This window comes from Mastigoproctus giganteus, chromosome 7 (genome assembly GCF_048544385.1).
Source record: "Mastigoproctus giganteus isolate SK-2022 chromosome 7, ASM4854438v1, whole genome shotgun sequence".
Taxonomy (NCBI): domain Eukaryota; kingdom Metazoa; phylum Arthropoda; class Arachnida; order Uropygi; family Thelyphonidae; genus Mastigoproctus; species Mastigoproctus giganteus.
In genome coordinates this window covers 68,677,725-68,702,245 of record NC_143581.1, presented here as the reverse complement: position 1 = coordinate 68,702,245, position 24,521 = coordinate 68,677,725, and the positions used below count along the sequence as shown (strand labels likewise).

At 38.1% G+C, this 24,521-nt stretch overlaps 1 protein-coding gene across 1 annotated transcript in view; it reads left to right on the top strand.

The window, feature by feature from the left end:
• The first annotated feature begins 1,499 nt into the window (after positions 1-1,499).
• LOC150082982 (guanylate cyclase 32E-like) overlaps positions 1,500-24,521 on the top strand; it is a 432,790-nt gene continuing 409,768 nt past the window's right edge. The window contains exon 1 of the mRNA XM_090376960.1: positions 1,500-1,587. Within this exon, the coding sequence (XP_090233086.1) occupies positions 1,567-1,587 (21 nt within the window). The 5' untranslated portion in view covers positions 1,500-1,566. The remainder of the gene's footprint in view (positions 1,588-24,521) is intronic.

The window sequence follows — 24,521 nt, the reverse complement described above, 5'->3', positions numbered from 1 at the left end:
CCATTCTCGAATTTCTCGCTTGTGAAGCCCTAAAATGTTTTCTTTTGTCCCTTAACTTGCTCTCTGTGCACTTTTCTAAGCACATTCCCCGTTTCGCGTGCAGATTTACTTTCTTCGACAGCTGCACTTCTCTTTGATAAACTGGCTGTCGTTGATTTAGCCGTCTGGGTGATTAAATGGCTGGCTGATTACTTGATGGGTAGACGTAATTGTATCCGGGTTGGAGTTTTTTTTCTCTAATTGGGTTGTTCTTGAAGGCTGGAGCCTCCCTTGTTTTTAAAATCGTGATTGAGGGAAGATCCTTGACAATTTGAAATCCATTATCTCTGTATTAAGTCTTATATTATGATAATGGCTTGTTTCGATGATAATTTTTCCAAATATGTAAGTGTAACTTGAAGGGTCTGACCAATTGTCTCTGCTCAGGGCAGAGAGACTTGCTTTTCACATACTACGACGTTGTTTTTTGTTTTAGATACAGGGACGAGGCAGTTAGGACCATGAGAAATCGGCATACAATGTTTGCGAATTGCGTGTATCTATGGGTAATTTTATTTGTTTAATTCTCTCTGAAAACTCATGGTAACCCTTTCCTGAGATCGGCTAACTCGGCCAGATGCGAAAAAAGAGCCCATAAAAAATTTCTCCCTTCTCGATGACTTCGAAACTAGAACGACAGCAATCGTAGCCACCAGTTACCAGCGAGGGCACTATTTTTTACTGCGAATGCTGCACTCGCAGCCAGAATATTGCACTTAGATTTTTATTATCTTAAACTCGAAATTACTTTTAAATTAACTGAAGAATCCGAAAGCCTTCGTAATCAATTTTGATCTTTCTGGTTCGCTGTAAGATTATTTGATAACTCAGCCCACAGTACGTCAAATAGGAAAAAATTAACAACTTTATCAGAGGGTATACTATGTACTAATATTTGCCTGGATACGCTAATAAATTGAATAAATTCTTTTATATACTTTTCGCGTTTAAGTCATGAAGCTTATTTTCTTAATCCTTAATTAAATTTACTAGACGGGATAGATTTAAATAGAATTTTTAATTTTTAAACCACCGAACATTGCACTTTGTTTTCTTAAGTAACGTTTCGTATTAAATTACGTTGTGCGGTGGGAACATTAGATTCTTTCCGAGGTATACTGGAAGATTTTTACTCTGATGGCAAACTGCTAATGGATCTGCTCTGGACTTCTAGATCTCGAGTTTATTAAGTAGTACGGAACAACTGAGGTCTTTCTAAGTTCTTATTGTAAGGGCATCTTAAATGCAACAAAAAATGGGAAAATAAGACTGTATCGAAGGTTCCAGTCTGTTTAAACGGGGGGAAAGGCAGAATCACTAAAGAATCTGGCGTTGATGCATTTCATAGTACAATACAGAGCCCTCTGGTGGTAGTGGTAAACGAGTCTCTGTCCAAATGAGTTCTGCAAGTGTAATATTTCCCTCGAGTCCTTCTTTGAGAAGTTTTCTTTGCAGTTCTCCTTCCTGAGTGATTTTTGTGTCCATTTTCAAGAATGCACGATTATAAGCGGGTACCAGGAATTCCCCATGTGGGCCATATCCATATCGGTGAGTGGTATCGATTTAACTATAGCGAGCAAAATTCAAATTTTCGCAATTTAAGTCCTTTACGTGCTGTGCACGTAACCAGGCTTTAAACCCCCCCTGTGATTTAAATCAAAAAAAGAAAAAATGCTTCTCCCTTCTCTAATTGATAAATGACCAAAAGATGCTGTGAATTTTGATATTTTAGTAAAGGCTGAATACGTGTAAGATTGTTTTTTTTAAAGGATAAAGTTAAATTCTCCAACATTGCCCCCCTTTTTTAGTTAAATCAGCACGATCTGAAAATTACTTCCTTTTACCCTAACTCTAAAAACGTAGGGAAGTTGGAAGATACTGAGCAACTCTACTTCTCTGATAAATATTTGTTTAATTTTAAACTTTTGCTCAAAACTATCCATTCAAGTTATATTCCAAAGTATAACAAGTTTAAATCTGATTCTTATGGCATCGTGACTACATTAAGCTCTTTAATTTGCATATTTGTTGGCTGTTATTTGTACAATAAATTAGTCCGTTATTGACTTTCATAAATAACAATATTTGTCCATAATCTGTGATGCAGTTTTATGGTTCAATTCCTGTTATGGAATTGAACCATAAAACTGCATCACAGATTATGGTTCAATTCCATAACAGGAATTGAACCATAATATTGTGCCTTTCATCAAAGTTTACTCGAAGAGTGATCGCCACTTTCTGATTTCAGTAATCCGCGCTGATGAAGTCGCGGATGATGTGAAGTTTTGCCACGAATCGATCGACCTAGAAAGCTGTAATTTGTGATACTCATTATATCCTCGAGGGCGGCCTTTAATCGACTGAAAGGCAGTCTAATTCCCGAGATTTTTTTCCCCGTCGCTGGTGGTATCTCCATGAGTTGTCCAAGAATGGGGAGCTTTTCTAGTCGATGTCATATCGTTGGATGGGGAGGGAGGGAAGGAAGGAAGGAACTCGTTTAGTTCCACAGAAGATTTGCTAAGGGGATTTAGAAATATCGTAGCTGTATATGGGTACACGTTAGAAAGACAGGCCTTTCGTTAGGAAGATCAGAAAGGTGGCTTTTATCGTAAATACTGTCTGAATATTTCTCAATGTTAACTGGCCAAGGTCAGACTATTGAGCTGTGGAATAAAAAGCGATTTTAAGAAGCAAGATTTTAGTCGCTGGAAACGCTATTTTGTCTCACAAAATCCACTTTGCTGTCTTCATTTGCATTACATTGTCCACGTGACAACTAACGTTGGAAAGGAAAAAAAAAAGTAAATAAAAATCCAGAGAAATGTTGCTTTTTTTTGCTTTTTTTTCAACGCCAGCTATTTGTTTAATCTTGTTTTATTTTTCCCCTCTTTCCTCCACCCTTCTCTCTCTTTCGGAGTGCTGTTTGCGGATGGAGAAAACGCAACCCTAATTAAAAAACTTTTCTTTTTTTTTTATCGTGGACTTCTTGAGATTCAACAATAAAGCATCTCGAAAATTAAATTTTAACACATTTTTGGGCATCCTCTCGTGAAAGGTTAGGGAGGGAGGGGATGAACGCGTGGAGTCTCCTGAAAAAATCAAATTATGCGTTGGCTGCCAATGGAATTTTTTCTTATATACGCCTACCTTCCAGTAAGATGTGCGTAGTGGAAGACTAAGATCAACTCCGATGTCATACCACAGATTATTGCGTTGTCAGGTAATGTTTTTACAGTCATTGAATATTTATGTGGTTAATATTCCCACGATCATAATTTCTTAGCTAATTGACGCGTTTGAAACATAATTTCCTCATTAATATAGTCATTACTTAGATAATTAACTTACCTTAGCATAGCTCGTCTTTTGGAGTTATAGGCCAACGTAAGACGTTTTTCTGAAGGTGTTTTTTTTAACTCTTTATGGTTGGGTACTTTAATTTCCACTGGGTTAAATAGGTTTAATAAAAGCAGTTTCAGAAAATTAAAATAAACAAAAATATAAATTTATGTTGCGTATTAGATGAACAACTAATTAGAATCCTGTTTTTTTAAGTTTTTAAAAAAAAAACAGGATTATTAGTACAGATAGGGTGGCTCACCGATAAATTCTTTGAAAACACTCATTTTCTAACTGCATAATATTACTGTATACACTAGAGGGAAAATTTATTAGGGGCAACCATTTCGTTAAAATAAATTGAAGGTACCGCTACGTTTATCATCGATGTTACGTATTTATAGATGCGTGGTAACTGGTTGATAACAGCCAGGATGGCAGTTGTTTACACTTGCGAAGGTAAACAGAGTAAGCGACGTGGCCTGGTTGATTTAAAATCGCCCAAGTTGGCACGTTGATGTATAACTATAACGAGAGTGTATTCACAGAGCTGAGAAAATGAGTTGTGCAACTCATAGACGTATGATCGATGTTCCAAGTTGCAAATGTACAGGTGGACTGTGCTGGCCCAAGTAATATAAATCTTAGTAGAGCTGTGAACTTCAGCGACATTCATCTCAGCACAAGCTGGACATCGTTCGACGTGGACTGCTCAAAAAATCCTGGTTGCATTAATTTAAATATAAGCCAACACAAGCTGGACATCGTTCAACGTGGACTCTTCAAAAAAAGCCTGGTTGCTATTATTTAAATATAAGCCAACTCTCTCTGGGGATTTTAGTTAATAAATACGTATCTTAGATAGTTGAAAATAAGATCAACTTTAAGTTTCAACTATTTTGTAAAGCAATTGTTCGTGAATGAGGATTTTGCTTATAAATCGTCAATATGTAATTATTGAATATTCAATGACAAGGTTGAAACGAATATCATAATTTACTTCGAGAACTGCCGAGTATCTCAACTCAAAATTGCGATAAACTTGAGTGTTCCCCGACGGTGTTTGTTCAAGTGTGTTCATTGCGTGCATGCGTGCACGAGCGATGTTTATTCTACTAATACCTTCATGAGATTTTACTCTGGGATGTTACAATTCTGGTTAATTAGATGAACACTTCTTTGCCCTTAGCAAGGCGGGCGAGAACTTTAGTGGGATTATGTCGCGTCAGATGAATTTCTGTCTACAGAACTTGAACAAGGTCTAACGCATTATCAATATTTGCAGACTTGGTGGTAGAAAGCCGAAGAAAGAAACACAAAATGTATACATTACATACACAAAAATTGCGCTTCCGATATTAATGAAGTTCGACTTTGTTTGTGTTCTCTACAGGAACTGCAGTTTTAATTTTGAAAGGAGAACTGGAGAAAAGTCCATCAAAGATTCTAATTCATTGCAGAATATCTTTCGTTTGCGAGTCACCAATACATTAACTATATCTCCGGCTGATGGGCATATTTCCTGAATTGAAAGGGGAGATTCCTCATTGCTTATCGATAACCTATCCAGGAATACCCAAACATGCAAATTTTGCTCGTATTAACTGTAAACGGTCATAAATTCCCGATGCCTCTTGTGTATTCCAAACTTAATTGGGTTGAAAATGTCAATAAATATGTTCAGAGATCGTGATGAATGCTGTGAGAAGCCCCAGCGATGTTCGCTATTGCTTAGCTGCCCCATTCGTTTACGTGAAGTGTTACCTTTCTGATATATCTCCTTGCATCTCTCAGAATCGTATTTCGAATTTGTTTGATTTAATTATCGGAACCAATTCAGATATTGCATGAAGACTCGAAGTTTCCAGGGCTTCAACGTTTATTTTGCATATTGCGTGTTTCTATTTGTTAATGAATTCAATTAACAAAGAGGAATTTTCTTAATGGAATTCGACATTGAAGATATTTGTATTTTAAACGTATTCCCATAGAATCGAGTGTTATTAACTTGAAACGGAAATGTAGGTAATCTAGAGGGCATGGGCAAACAGGGCACTCTCTCGCAATCCTGGGCTAATAGAGGAAGCTAGGAAAATTGCAGTTAACCCTTAAAGACTGCCCCAATAACATGAAATAAAATAAAAAAAAGACTGAGATATACCTCGGAATATGTTTATTTTTCCTAAAAATAACCTGGGGCACAACATCATGCCCAAACCAGAGCCTTACACAGCTGAAATACAGACTTCAGTCTCGAGATTCGAAATGGGAGTGAAACGGTAAAATGCATCGCGGGATTTGCAGTCTATTTTTTCCTCCACAAATCTTCAAAGGTAGAGGAGGTTTGTTCGCACGTGTTCTCTTCTCAGGGTGCAACGAGATAAACATTGCGAACGAATTTACGAAATGTCTGCGTTGTGCATCTAATCGTAATGATGACAACGGTGTAGTTGCGTTAGCAAGGCTGCTGCCAACCGGAAATAAAGAGATCATTCAGGCGAACTACTAGCTCGAGACATGCAGGGAAAGAAACTGGATGAGAAATGGTCTCGCAGGTGAGTTAGAAGCTCATAATCAACACGTTGCATTGTCAAAGTGCTCTGGTTATGTCTACCATTTCCTGTTGGGGAGTACAACGGTATTGTGTTGTTAGAGAACACTAACACACTTAGTAAGCTGCAATAATTTTATAGTTAAGCGTCAGTTTTTTATTCTGTGAATAAGTAGAATTATTAAGTTAATAGTTAGCTGTTTATATAAATTTTTCATTTTTTGAGACTAGAAGTTGGGCAATGTCCTTGGTGGTTATTGATAATTAATACTATGAAAATCTGTTGAGATATCGGTATTTTCATTTCCGGCAGCCATCTTGAAACACGTCTTTAACAGCTAGGCCTTGAAACACGTTTTAAATGGGTTTCCGTGAATCTTCGTGTTAAAATAATTCGGAAGTAGGATCAGTTTGCTCAACTTCTTTAGCTATTAAAATTATAAACGTGTAACTCAGTAAAGCAAAGAAACTTATTTGAATTTTAATCGTTTATCATCTTTATGGATCTTTTTGGTCACACTGTTCGAGCGTGGCCAAATTTTGGTCACACTCAAACAGTGTGACATACAAGTTGAAAATCACTGATTAGGAAATAATTTTTATTTTATAAAATCTTAGACTATTTGATCAGCATATGATTTGATTCTTTTCAATTCTGAGTTAAATGTAGGGGACATCTTTGATTCTGTAATAAAGAAAAGTTTTGGAATTAATTATCATGGTTTCCAGCTTCCAGGTTAGAAAGGAATGCTTTTATTATCTATTGTATACTCTTCTGGTAAAGGTAGTTCCACATAAAATATCAGTGGAGTATGCCATTAATATATTATGTATTTGTCACTATACATCGGTGACATCTACTAATGAGAATACTTTCAAATTTTATGAGCATTTGTTTCTGGTTGAACCAGAAACTGAATCAAATTATTGTTGGAAAATTTGTATTTTCGCCTTACACTGCCACATGCTAATGGGGTTCTTAGCTTAGAAGATCCTTTTTAAGTTATAATTACTCCTAACGAAATGCGATATTCAAATTAGCATGCACTTGGGAAGATCACTGTTCCCAGTTGTGATTTACTTGAGCCATTAATTCGATTAAATATTTTCGATTAGCTCTTGCAATTCGGTTTAGGAGATCCATTAATCCGACAGCTTATCTATTCTTCGCTAGTAATTTGCTTTTCTCAAGAAAGCAAAATATCGCCAGTACGCTTTAAGACGTTTCTTTTTCTGTCATGTTAGGAAGGACACTAACAATTGATTATGGAGTAAAGAAAGATGAAGATGGTCTCTCTAAAATTACAACAGAACTGTAAACAGTACCTGGAGTGAATACAGGAGACTGAAGCGAGAAAACAGCTACGAAAGAAACAAGATTTAAGGAAGTTTTCGTGGACTTTAACAGCTAGGCCTTGTCTCCTTTTTGCTGCAGTGCCACTGTTGGAAACAAAGAAAGCGTCTTCTCTTGTCTGCTTCTTTTATAAATGAGTATTTTGCGCGGAGAAAGAAATTGGGATTAGTTTCTAGTTTGTAGAGTTAAAGGGATTGTTGACTTATGCGTTCAAAAAAGAACAAGGCAAGGAAAAGAAACCTTAATAAAAAGGTCTTAGAAAACATTGAATAAGAAGTTTTGGTGGTGCTCACCGAAAAAAAAAAAAGTTTCTGAAGCAAACCCAAAATCCGAGAGATGTAATTTCCCTTTGCAACATCCGACAGTGGAGATGCACGGGTGGAATAATGTATAAACCTGCTCTTACGGTGACCTTCCGTCTGCTAATGGAAAGGGGTAGGCAACGTGACCTTCCTGATCCTTTTTCTCAAGCCTCATTCTATACTTTGCCACTCTGGGGAGCTTTTGTGATCGATTCTTCCTTACTTCTATGAATGTGTGTTTTTTATTCTTTCTTTCTTTATCGACTTTCCACTTCCCAACAGAAGTCTATTGTATTATGGAAGGCACAGCTACTTTGAGATACTTAGGTGCACAGATTTGCCATCAAAGCTCTGATAAGCCACCTTGCTTTCCGCATTGTTCTGAGTCCATTACAAGAAATGCTAACATTTATGTGACCTTAAAACAAACCCTTTGCGCCTAGCACAGTGGTTGTATCCATCCATTGTTTTTCTGTACTCTGTAGTAAAGGTCCGAGTTTGATTTCCATCTAGATGGTAGCAACTTATTATGGGACATTTTGATACTCTGACCGATGTTGTTGTTCTCGGTAGAAGGTCACACGGTTTTTGAGAGGCGAAGATGAGAGGGATACCACTCTTAAAAAAAGTACAACGTCGGATACTCGTTTGAGACAAAAAGGATTTGAATTAGAGTTTGGATTATCGCAAATGCCTCTGAGGCCACGATGCTTAAGACATTGTGTATAAACTGCAAGGGTATAAAGCCTTGTTTTCATGTGGAATAATCCTAATTCGGAATCCAGTTTCAAAACTGGAAAAGTTTCTTTTGCGAATGAATTTGGTTTACTATTTGGCTAGCACAAGTCGTTGCCGATTAAACCAACAGAAGCCCCTTTCTTTTCATCTCGTGATGACCTATGTGCATTATTCCTGTGATATATACCCTAATGGACCTTTTAATGATACATAGACAGCCTGGCATGTTAAAAGCGGTCAGTTTTTATTAATTTTTAACGCGTAGCCTTTAAAGGAGCCAGAATTTTTTTTTTTTACAGCGATACCACGCTAATCTAAGATGACGGTTATCTGATTAATTACAACACCAGCTTTCTTGTCTGGATTTTCAGCGTGTCTAACGGATATAATCAATCTTTTAGACGCTACAGGTAGAACAAGATGAAGGATGGAAGTACTCTTTTGTTTCCGTTTAAGCCCCGGTCTTATGATACAGGTTGTCATCACTGGTTAGAAGGAAGTGACAAAGACCGCAGTAGAAGGTTATTTGAAGGTGAACCCTAAATTTAGAATAACGAGCGAAGATATATACAGATTATTTTTATAAATTTTTTAAAAAGATTTCTGCACGCTCGACAAAGGATTAGCATTTTTATTTTGTGTTAAATAATGTTCTTTATTTCCGCTTAATAAAAATAACATGAAGATAACTAAAGAGACTTAAGTATGTCTTAATTAAATTATGACATGAGATGTGGGATTGTGACGTACGTGTGTGTACGTTAAATGCTAAAGAAACTAGGGCTGTGAGGAGTAGTCGACTTGACTGTTTACTGGACGAAAAACCAGAGCTTTAGGGATTTTATATCCCGAAATGGAGTATACAGCAGAAGGACCTCAAGAACTATGGGAGGTTGGAATATGTAAGTCAGAAAAACAAGGCAGATAATTGGTTAAGATGTTTAAAGGACTGGATCCCAGTTGGGATTGAAGTATGTCCAGGGTTACTGTGGCTCTGATAGAGTAAGTGATTTTCAGAAGGGGCGGGTGTTTCAACGGTGTTTGTTCCGGTGGAGTTGTCAGAACGGGATTTGTATTGGATGTGGGAGCAGAAGCATTGCGACCTTCATTGACCTGTTTAGAATGGTCGATATTTTGGAGACTTTGTGTAAAGTTTTCGGTAACTTACAAATGAGAGAGAGAGAGAGATTTCATTTGTTCTTTTAACAACCGAGAGAGACATTAGAAGAGTATGATGGTGTATTAGAGAGGTTTGCTGAAGTCTCGTTAAAAGATAGTAAATTTCCGCCGTGATGTCGTATTGCGAAGGTAACTCAGTCGACGTATCTAAACAGATTGGTCTGTGGGAAGGATTTATTGTGGAATCAATGCAGAGGGGGCAGATATGATGGCGCGAAGTAACCGCGCCAAGATCCCCATGCCTCAGAGAATCCCTCTTCAAGAATTATACGTAAATATTTCTGCGCCTTCGAGCACGCAGCCATTTTGAACCCTGCAGCGCCATTGTGTGGTACTTTGTGAGAGGGCCAACCCAAGGTGGAAAAGTATGGGTTGGGGAAGAAACTGACTTGTTTCGTATCAAGTTCTAAACAGTTGAAATTAAGTTGGATGGATTTCTCCTGCTTATATGGCAATAATCCTATTTCCAGCTTTTTTTTTTTTTTAATCTGCGAGATAATTTAGTGGGCTTGTTTGTGCACTTATACTGTATTTGGCATAAAACACTGTCCCAGCTACCACAGTAAAAATAGTCATCTGAGAGTCGCTCACAATGTTTTTCTACTCTGGAGGCTCAGCTTTAATACTAAATCCAATTCGCTAAATCTAATACTAATGTTTTCAGATGATGGAAACACGAAGGGCCCTAATAGAATTGATAGAAAAATGCTTATCCGTAGATGAAATTTGATCTCTCGGGAATTTGACATTTTCAGACTTCAGTTTGCGAGTGACATTTTGTAATCGCCATTTTCAAATGAAATATATCGGGGCAAATATCACAGCATCCTCATATTTGCAACTAAAGCGTTTCGCTATTGTGATTATAATACAGTGGTTCAGCGCAGTACTTCGATTTATAAAATCAATTTATTACGCTGGAAACGAACCGAAGAAATATTTTGGAATATAGTGATTTCTCATGAAATTAAATTCTGATCGGGATAGCAGGAAATGTGAGAATATCATCTCATTACAATGAAGCAGATCAAAGAAATACTGTATGACATATACATGAGGTTCTTCTGTTATACAGAAGATTATTTACGTGTGGATTAGTTTGACTGAGAGGCAACCAGTATCAAAGAAAAAAGTTAAGTCACAAAGGAGAAAGATAAAATACTCAGCTGGTATAATTACTTCGGTAGAATTCTTGGCTGTACTTTTTCATTATTATCAAAAGGAGATATCGGCTTATCAGTACTCACTTTTCAACGCATTTGTCGTATGGTTTTAGGCGTATCAGCAACTTAGACCATATTAAGTTGTATGCATGGATGAAAACTCCGAGTTTGCTGGAGGAAAAACCATGTTACCTTCTCCTGATACCAAGTAATTCAGCAATGTTGTGAAAAAAGCCCATAAAAATTCCTCGAGTCCTTGAGGGGATTCGAACCCGTGCCTTTTCATCTCGGTGTGGGTAGGATAGTGATTATGTCAACTGTGCTACGCGGGAGGGCCCTCAATAAACGTCTGTGAAACACGGGATATTTGTTTGATGGCAAGGAACATAAGTAGATGGTCAAAGGAGTCTTTTCTCTATCCCTAATAGGATAAGTCGGAAATAACGTATGAAACCATGGTCATGGGCAATGCTTTTATCAGAGAGGAAACCAGCAGCGCGATGCTGAAATTATTGATACTACTCATGGTTGGTGGTGGTGCACGTGATAGCTGGAAGCATTGAATATTCTCCCCGACACAGACATAATATCAATTGGAATAAAAGCGTTATGATTCGTCCATTTTTGAATGTTTTGAACCAGCACGAACAATGTTGCCTTCACTCTCGAACATTACTTCAAAAGAGTGAGAATAAACACTTGGCTGGTGAATAACCGACACGTGATTAAAATTGAAATGCAGTTGTATCATTGCCATATGGTCACGCACCATATTGTTCTCAACTGTGATTGAATTATCTTAGCTGTTCTTCCTTGGATTTCTTCTGATGTCATTTTATCTAGACTTGGCGATGTGTAATAAGGAATTGGCATATTTTTTAAAAAAATCCCTAGACAGACAAACTGAACAGAAAAGAAATTGAGAACCCAACACATTCTTCATTGCAACACACTGTAAATTATATAAAAAGACTTTAAAAGTTTTTCAGTAATGGAATAACTATTCACCGAGAAGTAATGTTTGTGCTCTCCCTTTTGTATTCACCAAACGTTTTTAGGAAGTAATCCTCACGTGATATGAAAGCTTTTAACATGTCACCCAGATAAGGAGTAAAAAAAGTATAAAATAAACAATTTTCAGATATTGAAAAACTTTCATATTATTACAAGAGCTACCTCGAAGCACCATCTCAGAGAGAACATGTACTTAAATCATGTAAAGGAAATTTTAATTAAAGGACTCACTGATGCCCGGCGAGCATCTTTGGAAAGATATCTTAATCCCGATGAGACAAACAGATGGTGAACTCTTCACCTGAGCGTGATAGAATGACAGAAGATAAAATGCAGCATCCGGAAGGAGCCTAAAGCGTTTTACTAGACCGTGAAATAACTCGAAGCGTGGCAGCATCCGTGTGCGTGTGTAGGTTACTTTAATCTGGCAGAATGGAGATTTCTGCAAGTCATGATTCATCCTCTCCACCTGGAGTTTCATTCTTATCAATTTTTTTTCTCTATCATCATCTCGATAAAGTATTCGCAGGAAATGGAACTTCAAGAAATTCCCTATTACATTTCTTGGGCTTCAAATGCTTCTACTCGGTCCAAAGTCGTCGCCTCTTGCGTCTAGTTGTTGTCATGGTAGCGAGATTGCAGGCAGAAAATCCGACTGTAGTAGGAAATCTCACAAAATGATATACAGCATTCGGGATTTGGTCTCAGATCTCGCTTTTTTGCAATAAGTGGTTTAGAAATATAAGATCCATAATGCAGAGCTATCTCGAAAAGAGATGGTGCTAAGCTCTGGATAACTGTTAAATACTGGATTATTTTATGGTTGATTTTATTGCTCTTTTTATAACGGGACGCTCATAAAATCTCAGCTGTTAAAGCCTAGATTATTAGGTAGAATGAGGAAACGTAAAGATGGGATTGGGATTAAAGTTTTGTTGGTAGCCACGGATTATTAACTGCATTGCGGGTTCGTTTTCTTCCAATACTCTTAAAAGATGGTAATAACATTCATGTTCTGATTAATGTTCATTTTTAAAGTATGTGTTAGTTTTTTTCCCTGAAGATTAGGCCAGACATAAAGTTAAAACTCACCGCTAGAGTTAAGAAGATTTATAAAAATATCGTTTTCTCTCTGCTTACTTATCTCTGTTTATCATCCTGAACGGCTTTATGGTTCCAGAAGGATTTCCAACTACTTTACAGTTAGGAGTAAAATGCATATTTAGGGACGTCGTGTAGAATGGAACAAGCGAAGTATGGATCTATCTATCAGCATGCCGATCTGCCACGAACTATAAATAAAATCTTGATAAATAAAACATTTCGTTCTTGAACTTAATCTTTATTAATGTCCATCGACATCTTACCAAGGACAGAAACATCGGATGTTTGATTTCTTACAGAAAGTATTGAGTCGTGGACAGAGCCCATCCTGCTAGCAGGGGGAACCGATTGCTGTCTTTCCACGCTTCAGAAGATCCGAGTTCGAATTCCATGTAGAGGGTGGAGAAGCTTTTTGCTTTTTTGATACAATAGAAGAGTTGTTGGTCACGAGCGAGAGTCGCATGCTTTTTTTTCTCCTTACACAAACTTTGGTTTTTAATCCCGCAAAACAGTCAAACTGAAAACAGAAGGGATACCTCCATGGAATGAGTTGCCTTGGTGGAGGATGAATGACTGACTCAATCAGTCAATACAGCAACGGAGTTGCAAAGAACTGTTGATGTTTGGGGTGCCATAAAAAGCGAATTTGAAATATTTTGCTGTTAGATTACTTAAGAACGTTACAGAACTTTTTTTATAATAAGATGCTCTGGTTATTTACTTCAGAAATGCTTCTCTGATGTTCCATCTGATGGGCTCTTTGGTGCACACAACACGATAATTTTAGACGTTTATTATTGAAAGAATAAAGCAGTTAGAAAAAATGGTTGTTCAATCAAAAGTTTCAGCATCATAAGTGAAAACCAAATGATCTTAGTGTCACATAACGGGGAAACTCCTACTCACCTGGTGCTCTGCGAAATTCTGCTTAGATCATTTGTCAAATAATACGTGGTGTGCTGTCCACTTTGCATATGGAAGGGATAATTTAAAATTTTAGAATCCTTGCTTAGTTTCAGGCTTTAATATTCTACACCTTTAACACTTTGAAGTTCTAATATTTCTCAATAACATTTTCTAAAGAATCAACACTTTTTTTAACTATCCTTATAGCAGGTTTCTTTCTAATTTAAAAATTAAACGGTAATGAAGTCCTCCGGGAGCTTGTTAAAACTATATATTTCTTTGGCGACAGTCTTATGTAAAACGAAGCATCTGACTTGCAAATACTCAATCTTCGCTTTCCCACAAGACATACTCATAATAAGCATTTCCCCCTCTGACTTCACACAGTGGGAAGTGCTGACAGTACGGGGGTAATTGGCCCGGTGCCATGACAACAACAAGACGCAGGAGTTTCATCACAGTTAGTACATACCCTGGTGAGATCAAAGAAGTTCCAAGTGGAACCTTTCCGTTAGAATGCATATTTGATGATAAAAAATGTCATATGAGGACTTTGAAAGCGTGATTAGATGTATTTTTCGTGCTTTTTAAATTTTTTTTTATTCCATTTGCTTTATAACTTTCATGATTATGATCTGAAGATACGAGAACAGCAAAATAAAATTTATATTAAGAATAAGGAAAACATAAGAAAAAACAGAATAAGAATAGGAACATTCCGATTACCAAAATCAACATCATTAACTAGTTTTCATCAGCTTTATTTCAATAGTATGGATTAAAAAGTATGATCATTAAATAAAGTTCAGTTTCAGGTACAACTATCCTGAGGATAATTTCACCTCATTTAATTCTCCCGATAGCAAAAATTGAATGATAATTTTCCTCTTTAAGAAGACCCGTGTTCGAATTCCCTCAATGACCCGAGGAACGTTTATGGTCCTTTGCCTATCGTGGCTGAGTTAGTCGGTTTCAGCGAGGGTAACATGATTTTGTTCCGGAAACTCGCGTTTTTCCACCAGCACACAAGTAACTGCTGGAGGAAACAACTGGTGGATGAATGTGGCCGTCAACGTCCGTCTCACATTGTTTCAACCAATCAGAGAGTGACAGTGGCACAAATTACCACCGACTTCAACGAGGGAGGTGGCAGAAACGTCTCCACCAAGACCATCAGGCAATCATTAGCTGCAATACGTTATGGGACCCACTAGAGTCCCATTGCTAACACCATGACACAGGACTCTACGCCTCAACCGGGCGAAAGAACATCGGAACTGGATCTTGGATGATTGGAGACGGGTTTCCTGGTCCAATGAGTCCCGTTTCCGGTTATTTCGAGCGGACGGGAGCGTGCGTATCTAGAGGATGCGTCATGTTAACAAGGAACTGTCCAGGCAGGTGGACGGTCGGTAATGGTGTGGGGGAGTGTTCAACTGGCACATGTTGGGACCTCTGCTACGTCTAGACGCATCTCTGAACCGTCTAGGTTACGTGTCCATCCTTGCCGACCATCTGCATCCCGTCATGGTCATCGTGTACCCACAGGGCAATAGACTCTTCCAGCAGGACAGTGCGCCTCCCAACAGAGCCGTGGTGACTAGAACATGGTTCGAAGAGCATTCCGCAGATTTTACCAGCGTGGAATCCCCCACCCCCCTTCACCGGACGTGAACCCTGTGGAATATCTTTGGGATGCTGTGGATCGAGCCTTGGATCCTTGTTTCGAGCTTTGGATCCTCCACTGAAGAATATAAGGTATAAGGTATGTTAGTGTCTAACGGCTCCTGGGATTTCTCCCATCTCCGCGGGTGTACATTGTATCGGGGCCAGAGATTTGAAGTGTGTGGGGGTCATGTGCTGTATATTGTGTTGTGCCCTTTGTTCCTCCGGTCTATTAGCCGCCGAGCCCCTAGTGGGACCCGACGTTACCACACCATGCCACGGGGAGGCTGACCGGGTGTACCACTGTAGCTAGAGTACTCTGGCGGGTCCTGCCACCTACTTTCCTGGGATTTCAGTGGCTAGGACCAGATTTAAGAATGAGATGATCGCTGTTTCTTGAGCAACGGTTGTAATTTTAACAGAGCGTAGGGTTGTTCGCTGATAACTTGTTCTAGGGCCAAATAGGTCGGGCAGTAATTTTGATGTTTTTAGATTTAGACCTGTGGGGGCATGAGTGTGTGTGTATATAAAAATATATATACACACACACCCACACACAAATATATATATATATATATATATATATATATATATATATAAAAAAAAAAAAAAAAAAAAACGTTGTGCAAGAGAAAAGTAAGGGAGGAAGGCAAAAAGACTGGAGGGTAGGAAACAGAACAAACTGAAGAATGTGACGGAATTATGCACAGCGGTGCAGTAAGCATGGATGGAAATAGCTGTGGAACACTTTTGTGAACTAGTGGACCCAGTGCCTCGCCGTGTGACTTATCCGGGCGAAAGGTGGGCCTACCCGTTACTACGTAGGTATTCCATGATTTTTGTCCATTCAGTGTATACAGGGCAATATTGTTTAAGTCACTGATGCTCCTAATAAACCAACAACAGCAACATAGCTCTTCAACATCGGTGCAATTTATATGTTAGGGGCGACCTTTTTGGAAAATGACATCAGCGTCAATATTGCCAAATTTATATCCAGAACTACAATTTTGTTAAGAAATACATAATAAAGATATGTCAATATGTTTCTTAACAGGCGTTTATGTTCGTAATAAACGAAAATTCACGTTATTTGTAGACTGACCTTGGTATAAATGACATAAGCTGTATAAGACAATCGAAGTAAATATTTGACTCATACATTTGAACCTCCACTGTGAGCATTTTAATTAACACTTTAATGGTTTTTACGGGAAGAATTTTAATGAGATTTTCAGATATTAGTAATCCATAGGCGAAAGTTTTAGCAAAACTTTCTTGGAAAAGAATGTTTCGTAAGTTTTGGAGAAGATCAAGAAAATGTTTCTCATGGTTGAGAAGAGATATGCAGAAACTGAATATGAAATGCGTTTATTTTATCAGGGAAAGTTGCATTCCAGATGGAGATGGATATCCTGTTTGACAGCCATCCCGACTCTTTTCACAAAAACCTGTTTCTCTTCTAGAATTGATATCCTTTTTGAGTATTTTCATTGTATATCGGTTATGGGCAGAGCATACGTTCGCAATATTTCCCATTGGTTTTCTTTTCAGAGTTTATAAAAGAGTGATTTTTACAAGAGAGTGACGATGGAAATCTATGACCCTTGGGAATATCCATCGTGTACACAAATACTGCTTTGTTGTGAAGTGTGGTCTTAACCTCAATTGGTGCTGGTTTACTTCGTTCACGATGTGAAAAGCTTAATATTGTATAAGCCATTACACCTTGCTGTTATTTCCATCGAAAAATCAGGGACATCGCAGATAAGGTGATTGATCATGACAGAATATCGTGACCTTCCGTTGACCATTTGTCATGCAATCAGTTTTGCTATATTCCTGTTTGCAGCGCTGTTGCGAAGGTGGTAGTGGTAGATATTGTTCTTTATAAGTTGAATAAAAAAAAAAGCTTTCTGTTATCATAGTTATCTATAAAATAATTTCAAATAATCTAAATTTCTTGCAATTGTTATTCGGATAACTGGAATCCTACTTTATTTATGATGATGCTGTAGTTTTATTTAGAAATATTTTTAAAGTTTAGCTAGTCAATTGAGTTTTAGCATGGTCTTGATGGAGAAGTTGAAAGGAAATGCGAAAATTGAATCGAGTGGCAAAAGAGACTGAGAAAGATTATTGTATGTACGCTGGAGATTGCACTGGGATGATTTTTATGGACCAACACAATGACCTCAAAAGTCTGTGCTTGCCAATCATTGCAACGCTTATAGGAACTGTACAATAGATTGCGTTGGTTCTTAATCATTTGTTGATTCGTTCTTATGAATGGATGGTTGCCCCGTTATAATGTTCTAGACAAAGGAGTTGGAAAGTTTTTCGCATGATCTTTAAAAATAAACGAGGCCTCGAGAATCGACCTAACACTTTTTTTTTACAAGTGTACCTAGTTTTACAAACTTTACTACTTTTTGCGGACTAAAAAGTATAATATTTAATGTACGAAAAAATTTTGTGGTACTTACAAAACTTTGATAGTTTTTGGTGAGATTTTCTGGTTGTTTTTTTTATGTCCAGCTATATTTTTGTTTATGTGCGCCGTGATTACCCATTTGTCGGCTCTTGTTCAGACACTGCTGCACTTCCTGCGCTGGCGGAATTTTACTGCGGAGGACCATTCTCCCACTACATAAAGGGCAATTCGTGATGACGTCATTTGAAAGAAACGGCGTGCCGCTCGCTGGAATAACTGCCTCAAAGACCACAGATGTTCAACGGGGTTAAGCATCTGTGGGATGAATTGGAGAGGCGCGTGCGAAATTTACCATGGACGCAGACTTCGCATGCCTCGTTAAAATTTTTCTGCGTTAAGGAAAGGCGAAATATTTCCATCAAATTTGCCAGAACTCGTGAAAAGTTTGCCCCCTGAGCTCGTCTGCTGCATAGGCAATAGTGAATCTACACCCTATTAAAATTAAGATTTTTAATCGACTTCACTATATCAATGTTTGTATTAGTCATGATATAAGCAGCGTTAAGCAATTGGATATGACTACACTGTATAGTAGCAAATGTATGCCAGGAAGCGACATATACAGGGGTACACCTGTAGGCTCATCAGTGGACGTGAAGTACAGAGTACAAATACACCAAAGTAATCTCGATAACGCTGTTATTTATTTCACACAAGTCTTGCGGAAATCGGCGCCCAAAATCTTAACGAACTTTTCTTTAATTAAAATTAATATTGGGGTTGCAGGTAAGATACTTCGATGAAACGCTGGGTGGGTGTGGGGCAGAGGGTTGTGATCAATGATTACTCTTCAGATAATGTAAGAAGTGGGGAGACTGAGAATTGGTACTGGGACCACTGTTCTTCCTAATTTTTTTTAAAGGACATTGATGAAGGAATACAGGGTGTGGTGCCAAACTTTAATCATTTGGAGAATATTAGTTAGTGATCAGTCTAAGCAGCGCTTCGACTTTAACAGACTTCAGGGATGGTGAGAAAAGTGGCAGCATGTTCAACTTCAGAATTGTGCAAGCAGTGAATAACTTGCCCACTTGGTGGGGTTGAATTAAAACAGGACCCCATGGTATTCTATCGAAGATTTATGGAACATTTGTTTGTAGGGATAGAGAGGTCATAATCCCACTCTGCAAGGAAATTGTAGGACCGAACGTGGAAGACTGTGTCGAAGTATAGAGCACTCCTAAACAAAGTTATCGAGCTTCTTTAAAGGGCCAAGAAACGAGCGTCTGGTGAGATTTGCAAATTGGGCGTCCACATGAGAAAAGACATCGAATACATGGGCTATACGGTTTGATAAGTGGGCACCTTAGAGCGGGAACTTATTTCAGATCTGTAAGGCTCTGGGGAGTGGATAATAAATATGAATGAAGGAAATTTTCACTGTTATTACAGAACTATCGTCCATAAATTTAAATTAAGAGGGAAAATACGTTTTTATACTGAATGCAGGAAGTTTCCTTTTAGCCAGCGAGTTGTTATTTATTGGAATAAGCTGCCTCCGTTAGTGTTTGAGGCTGATCTCTTGGAGAAATTCGATGGTCAGCTGGTAGATACCTATCCAGGAGGCCAAATGATGAGGGAGTCAAATAGATATTTTATTTTTGACTGGTGCAGCAAAATCTTGCGACTTTGCACAATATTGCCAATATTAATTATTTTATTTTGAGTGGAGACAGTGGAATAAACTTAATGCAACACAAATCTTTCTTTTAACTAGCTGCCAGTTTAATAGAAATTAAATATGAAACAATGCCTTAATTAGTCACCATATCCTCTGTCAGTTTACTTTTATTCTAAGTTCAGTTTCCATCAGGTTGATGATTGATGAATATTAGATAACCCCGCGCAATCTGCTGCAGAAGGCACGTCCTGGATTCTGAAGCTCACGGCTCTCGCATCTGTTTGTCTGCTCGCCATGATATTACGCGAGGCGAGGAAATTCTGCTTCTGCGCACTTTGGATGATGGTTTGTCAAACTGAATGAATCTAAATAAAATTATTAAAATACTGTAACTACTCACCCCACCAAAAGTAGCCAGTTTTTCCTAATTTTTAGCCTTTTTTTTCCTCACGCAAAATACATTAAGACTAAATCTCGTAATATTTTACGAGCTGCTAGTTTTCTTCTAACTAATATTCGTACTTGAAGCTATCGCTATAAAATTGTTACTTACTGAGAATTGATTATCATGCACCAGTTGCGTTACACGAAGAGAAGTTTAATGAAATGGGTGCACTTAACAAACAGCCCATCTCCTCCTCCTCCTTGCAAGGACAAAGTGCTGTCTGAATATCTGTTCTAGATAAACATTCGAACATAATGTAGTCAGAGTTCGTTATTCTTAACTACCATCCTGAAAACAAATGCTTCATAATGTTTAGTGAAAATTCTTTAGGTATTTGAATGGATCTTTTTATTTTATTCCTTTATCAACATATCTCTCTGTGATTCATTTCCTTTTTACCATTCTTGGAGCAATAAACGATGTACTTAATGATCTCCGTCTCATTTTAATTACATATACAAAGCATCAATGAGTTGAACATTGAAACAACGCCTGGGGTATAGAGACAACGCTCTCCCTCTTATCTCTTTCGTGAATGTTTCAGAGTCATTAGAAATCGGGTTGGGTTCGAAGAATGGCAAAATTCTAAGAAGTTATTGGAATTATTTCACTTTAATTAACTTCAACGAGGAGTAGGAAAGTCAATTTGCTGGAGGTTGTCATTGTTAAAGGTTTCCAGACATCGTAAAGAAATTTCGTGTAAAAAGATATTACATCCTCCGATAGCAAACTGCCTTTAGCCCTGGTATATGTGGACACAATTCGGCGTCCAGTTTAATTATACGACCACAGCGTCATCTTGAATGGGGCCACACACAAAAATATTGGAGAATTCATTTCAGAGTCGGTTACTCTGTCTTCATAGACTCTACAATCAGATTACAACGCAAAATTTTAGTTTAAAAGTACAAAAGAGCTGTTAATAAATAAAGACAACCTGGGGGCCCCTGAAACTTCTATTAACGGAAAGAATTGATAAAGGAAAGAGGGAAAATAAAATGTAGAAAGGGGAGGGATTGGAAGTACAATGAAAAAGAGATGAGAGGAGAGACATTAACTGAAGAGAGATGAAGGAGGATGATCATAACAAGAAAAAGAAGAAAAAGTTAGCGAGAGAAGAGACCATACTGTAGATAGATAGAAAGAAAAGGTCGGTCTGTGAGAGAGAGAGAGAGAGAGAGAGAGAGGGGGGGGGGTAATAGACTGATATAAAGATCCGTAATAGAGTTCTCCGATTCCTTTTATCTCCTCGATCGTTTGATGCTATTCAAGCATGACAGACGGATGTTGTCCTTCAAGTCTCTATACAAAGGTGTTGGTTAACTAGTTACCCGACCCCTTCTTCAGTTCTTTTCCGATAGATTTACTCTGTCGCCCTTAGTGTTGCCTACTTCACCGAGTGCCGCTTCTCTAATCATGTTAGGACAATTTCCTCATTAGATTTTCTTATTGGAAGACGCTGGGGATAGATGCATTAGGCTCACCACTCAATAGACCATACTAGCTGTTTACCTCCGCATGTTCCCCACGGATTAAGTTGAAGAAACTTTCGGCTGCAGTTTTCTTTCCCCGATTAAGAGACCTTCGTGTTTGATTTATGGGGAGGCAGGCATGCATTACTGAGTCCTGGCAGCTCCATTTGCTGTATTGATTGCACTGGCGCATTACAAAACCAAACATCGAGATTGTAACTGAATTACGTTTGGTCTATTAAAAGAGGAAAGTTTGTTTCCACTGAGATCAAGTTTTGCGGTATTTCAGCAAATGTTTTATTGACAGTTTAATCTAACTGTGGCTAAATTTTATTTTAAATCCAACACTGCTGTCAATTTTTGAAGGTGATGGATAACATCCAGTTTTTAATAAATTGCGGTGTGAGAATTTTAAACAAAAAAGGGGTTTAAAAAGCAATTAAGAGGGGGGTGGGAAGAGTAAATTTTATTTTAAGCTTTATTAAACTAAAATTACAAAACGCCAAGGTCGTATTCTTCGGGAAAAATAAGAAATCCAAATAATAGGCAAAGTGATTCATAGCCTCGGTCATTATGTAACCAATCACAATGTGATAATAGGTTTTTTCGAAAAGGGAATTTTAAACTTTCCATTTGCTTAATGTCGTTGCTAAGGTCTTAACCTTACTCTGATACCTTGAAGAAGTAGAATCATCTTTTGAAAGGATTTGCGTGTCTGGAAGGTAATAACTTTAATGGAAAGGACTAAAAGCTATCTCTCTGGGTGGATTGATTTTTTACTCTTTTCGACATCGGCTCCGAAAACCCCGTGCGCGTTCCTTGAAATCTACAATTCAAACTTTTCTCTTCCACGAGGTTGCTTTTAAGTGTGATGAAAGATCTGGATTCAGACCGAGGACAACGGGTGTTCGATAATGTTCCGAGTAGTTAGAATCAAGAGGAAAGCGAACAATAGGAGGAAATGTTTTTGTGTTTATTTTCTTACCCAATTTCAAAAGAAATACTGTGGTTATTGTCAGTGATGAAAATATCGTTTTTTGTACAGAAGATGTCCTGTTCATCTCTACATTCATTTTCTCTTTCCACAAACGTTTTTCCATGTTGTGTGCACAGCCGTTTTCTTGTGACAAATGATGACAAATTACAGTTATTACGACAGCCACACATCCAGTTTCTCTAATGCGTTTATTTAAATGTCTCTCTCGGGGAATAACACACACGAGTGCTGCGTTTCACGTTTGATTTCCCTTGTCTTTCTTGTTATCCTCCTTTCGGAAGGAATTCTTGAAGTTGGCACCAATAACAACAATGATAACGATGTTGATTTTACATTAGTCTGGCTGGAATCCCGAAAATCCATCCCTATTTTGATGGTAATAATAAGAGAAGTGGAACACGCAATCCATAAATTCTAATAAATTTTACAGAATTGCTCATTAATATAACGACAGATAACTGAACCTTTTGTGGGTGGGGGCGAGGAGAGTGACAGTATAGAAGAAATCTTCTGTTACTTCATTATGCAAGAACAAGAGTTTTGAATAACCTTGAGGTGGGGGATTCATTTCCAAAATAAAGCCCCTTGGTCTCTCTTCAGGATACAGGTCTTTCGTCTTGAACAGCGGTTGTTTTTTCTCTCTTCTAATTGAACTGTTTTAATAGAACTGTAAAAAATACAGTTTAATTCTACACTCGCCGGCCAAAAATTTAGAAATCGTTATTCAGTATCTAGTAGGGCCACTATTAGCTCTAAACTCCATGTTGTGGATTCCACCATATATCTGATCAGAACATTTACCAGTTGCTGTAATGTGATCTGTAGAGAACTGCGAAGCAGAATTTCCTTTCCAACATATTCTAGACGTTATCAATTGAGTTCAGACCTAGAGAATTCGGTGGTGAAGTTAGGTGTCGGTAATCCCTGGAAATGTTCCTCGAACCATTCAGATACAAGTGTTTTTTTACGATAAATAGTCGCGCTGTTCGTCGTAATTCTCTGGTAAAAACCTCCCTCGCAACCCACTAGTAAAAGTGAGGCATTGCAGGGCAAAGTTGGTTCCACATGACAGCAAGATATTCATTGACAGTATACGACCTTAACGGTTTGAACCGACCTCACTCATACCAATAGAACATACTGCATTCCACGATAACACCTCCAGCTGCTTGAGTGGTGGACAGCAGACAGTCTGGTTGCATGGATTCACTAGGCTCATGCCACCCTTTCACCCTGCTATTGGTGCAAAAAGGTGTAAATCGAGACTCGTCAGACCACATTCTTTTGAAGAGAATTCTAAAGGAAATACCACATAATCTGATCAGCTATTTTGACAGTCACTCATGAACTGAATGCAGAAAATAATTTCGATGTTGTTTATTTCGATTTCATCAGAGAGAATTTGACTCTTTCCAACATGAGTTTGTTATATAAGGTTGGATTCGCAGGAAACATCCTTAGATGGTTTTCAGAATGGCTGCAGGGGGTTGTGATTAACGGTTATTCTTCAGATTGGGCTGACGTAAGAAGTCGGGTTCCCCTAGGATCAGTATTGGGACCACTCTTGTTTTTTATTTCTTAAATGGCATCAGGGAAGAGATATAGGGAGTAATGCCAAAATTTTCAGATGATGTCAAGATTGGATAGTAATTAATATCAGCACCAAGCAGAACCTTTTCAGAATGACTTAGGTATACTTCTGGAATGGTCAGAGAAGTGTCAGCTATGTTTTAATGCAAGATCTTACACTTGGTCCCTCTTGGGGAATAGCAAACCCCAAATTAACTTAAACACCTGGCTGAGGTGAGCTAAAAACAGTAGAAGACATGGATTTGGGAGTCACGTGTTTTCGGACATTACGTTCTCCGAGCAGTGTAGACAGACGCTAGGAGAGCCCATGATGATTTATCGAACACTTGCTTGTAGAGACAAGGAGGCCATAATACGACTGTATAAAGCAGTTGTAAGACCACACCTGAGACACTTAATATGGATACCCCATCTAAAGGACATCAAGCTTCTTGAAAAGATCCAAACACAGGCAACTCGTATCTTAGGATAATCAAAAGAAGTGATATTCGGAAGGACTTCAAATGGGTAATTACAGGACTTGGAAGTCACTGTTATAAGTAACT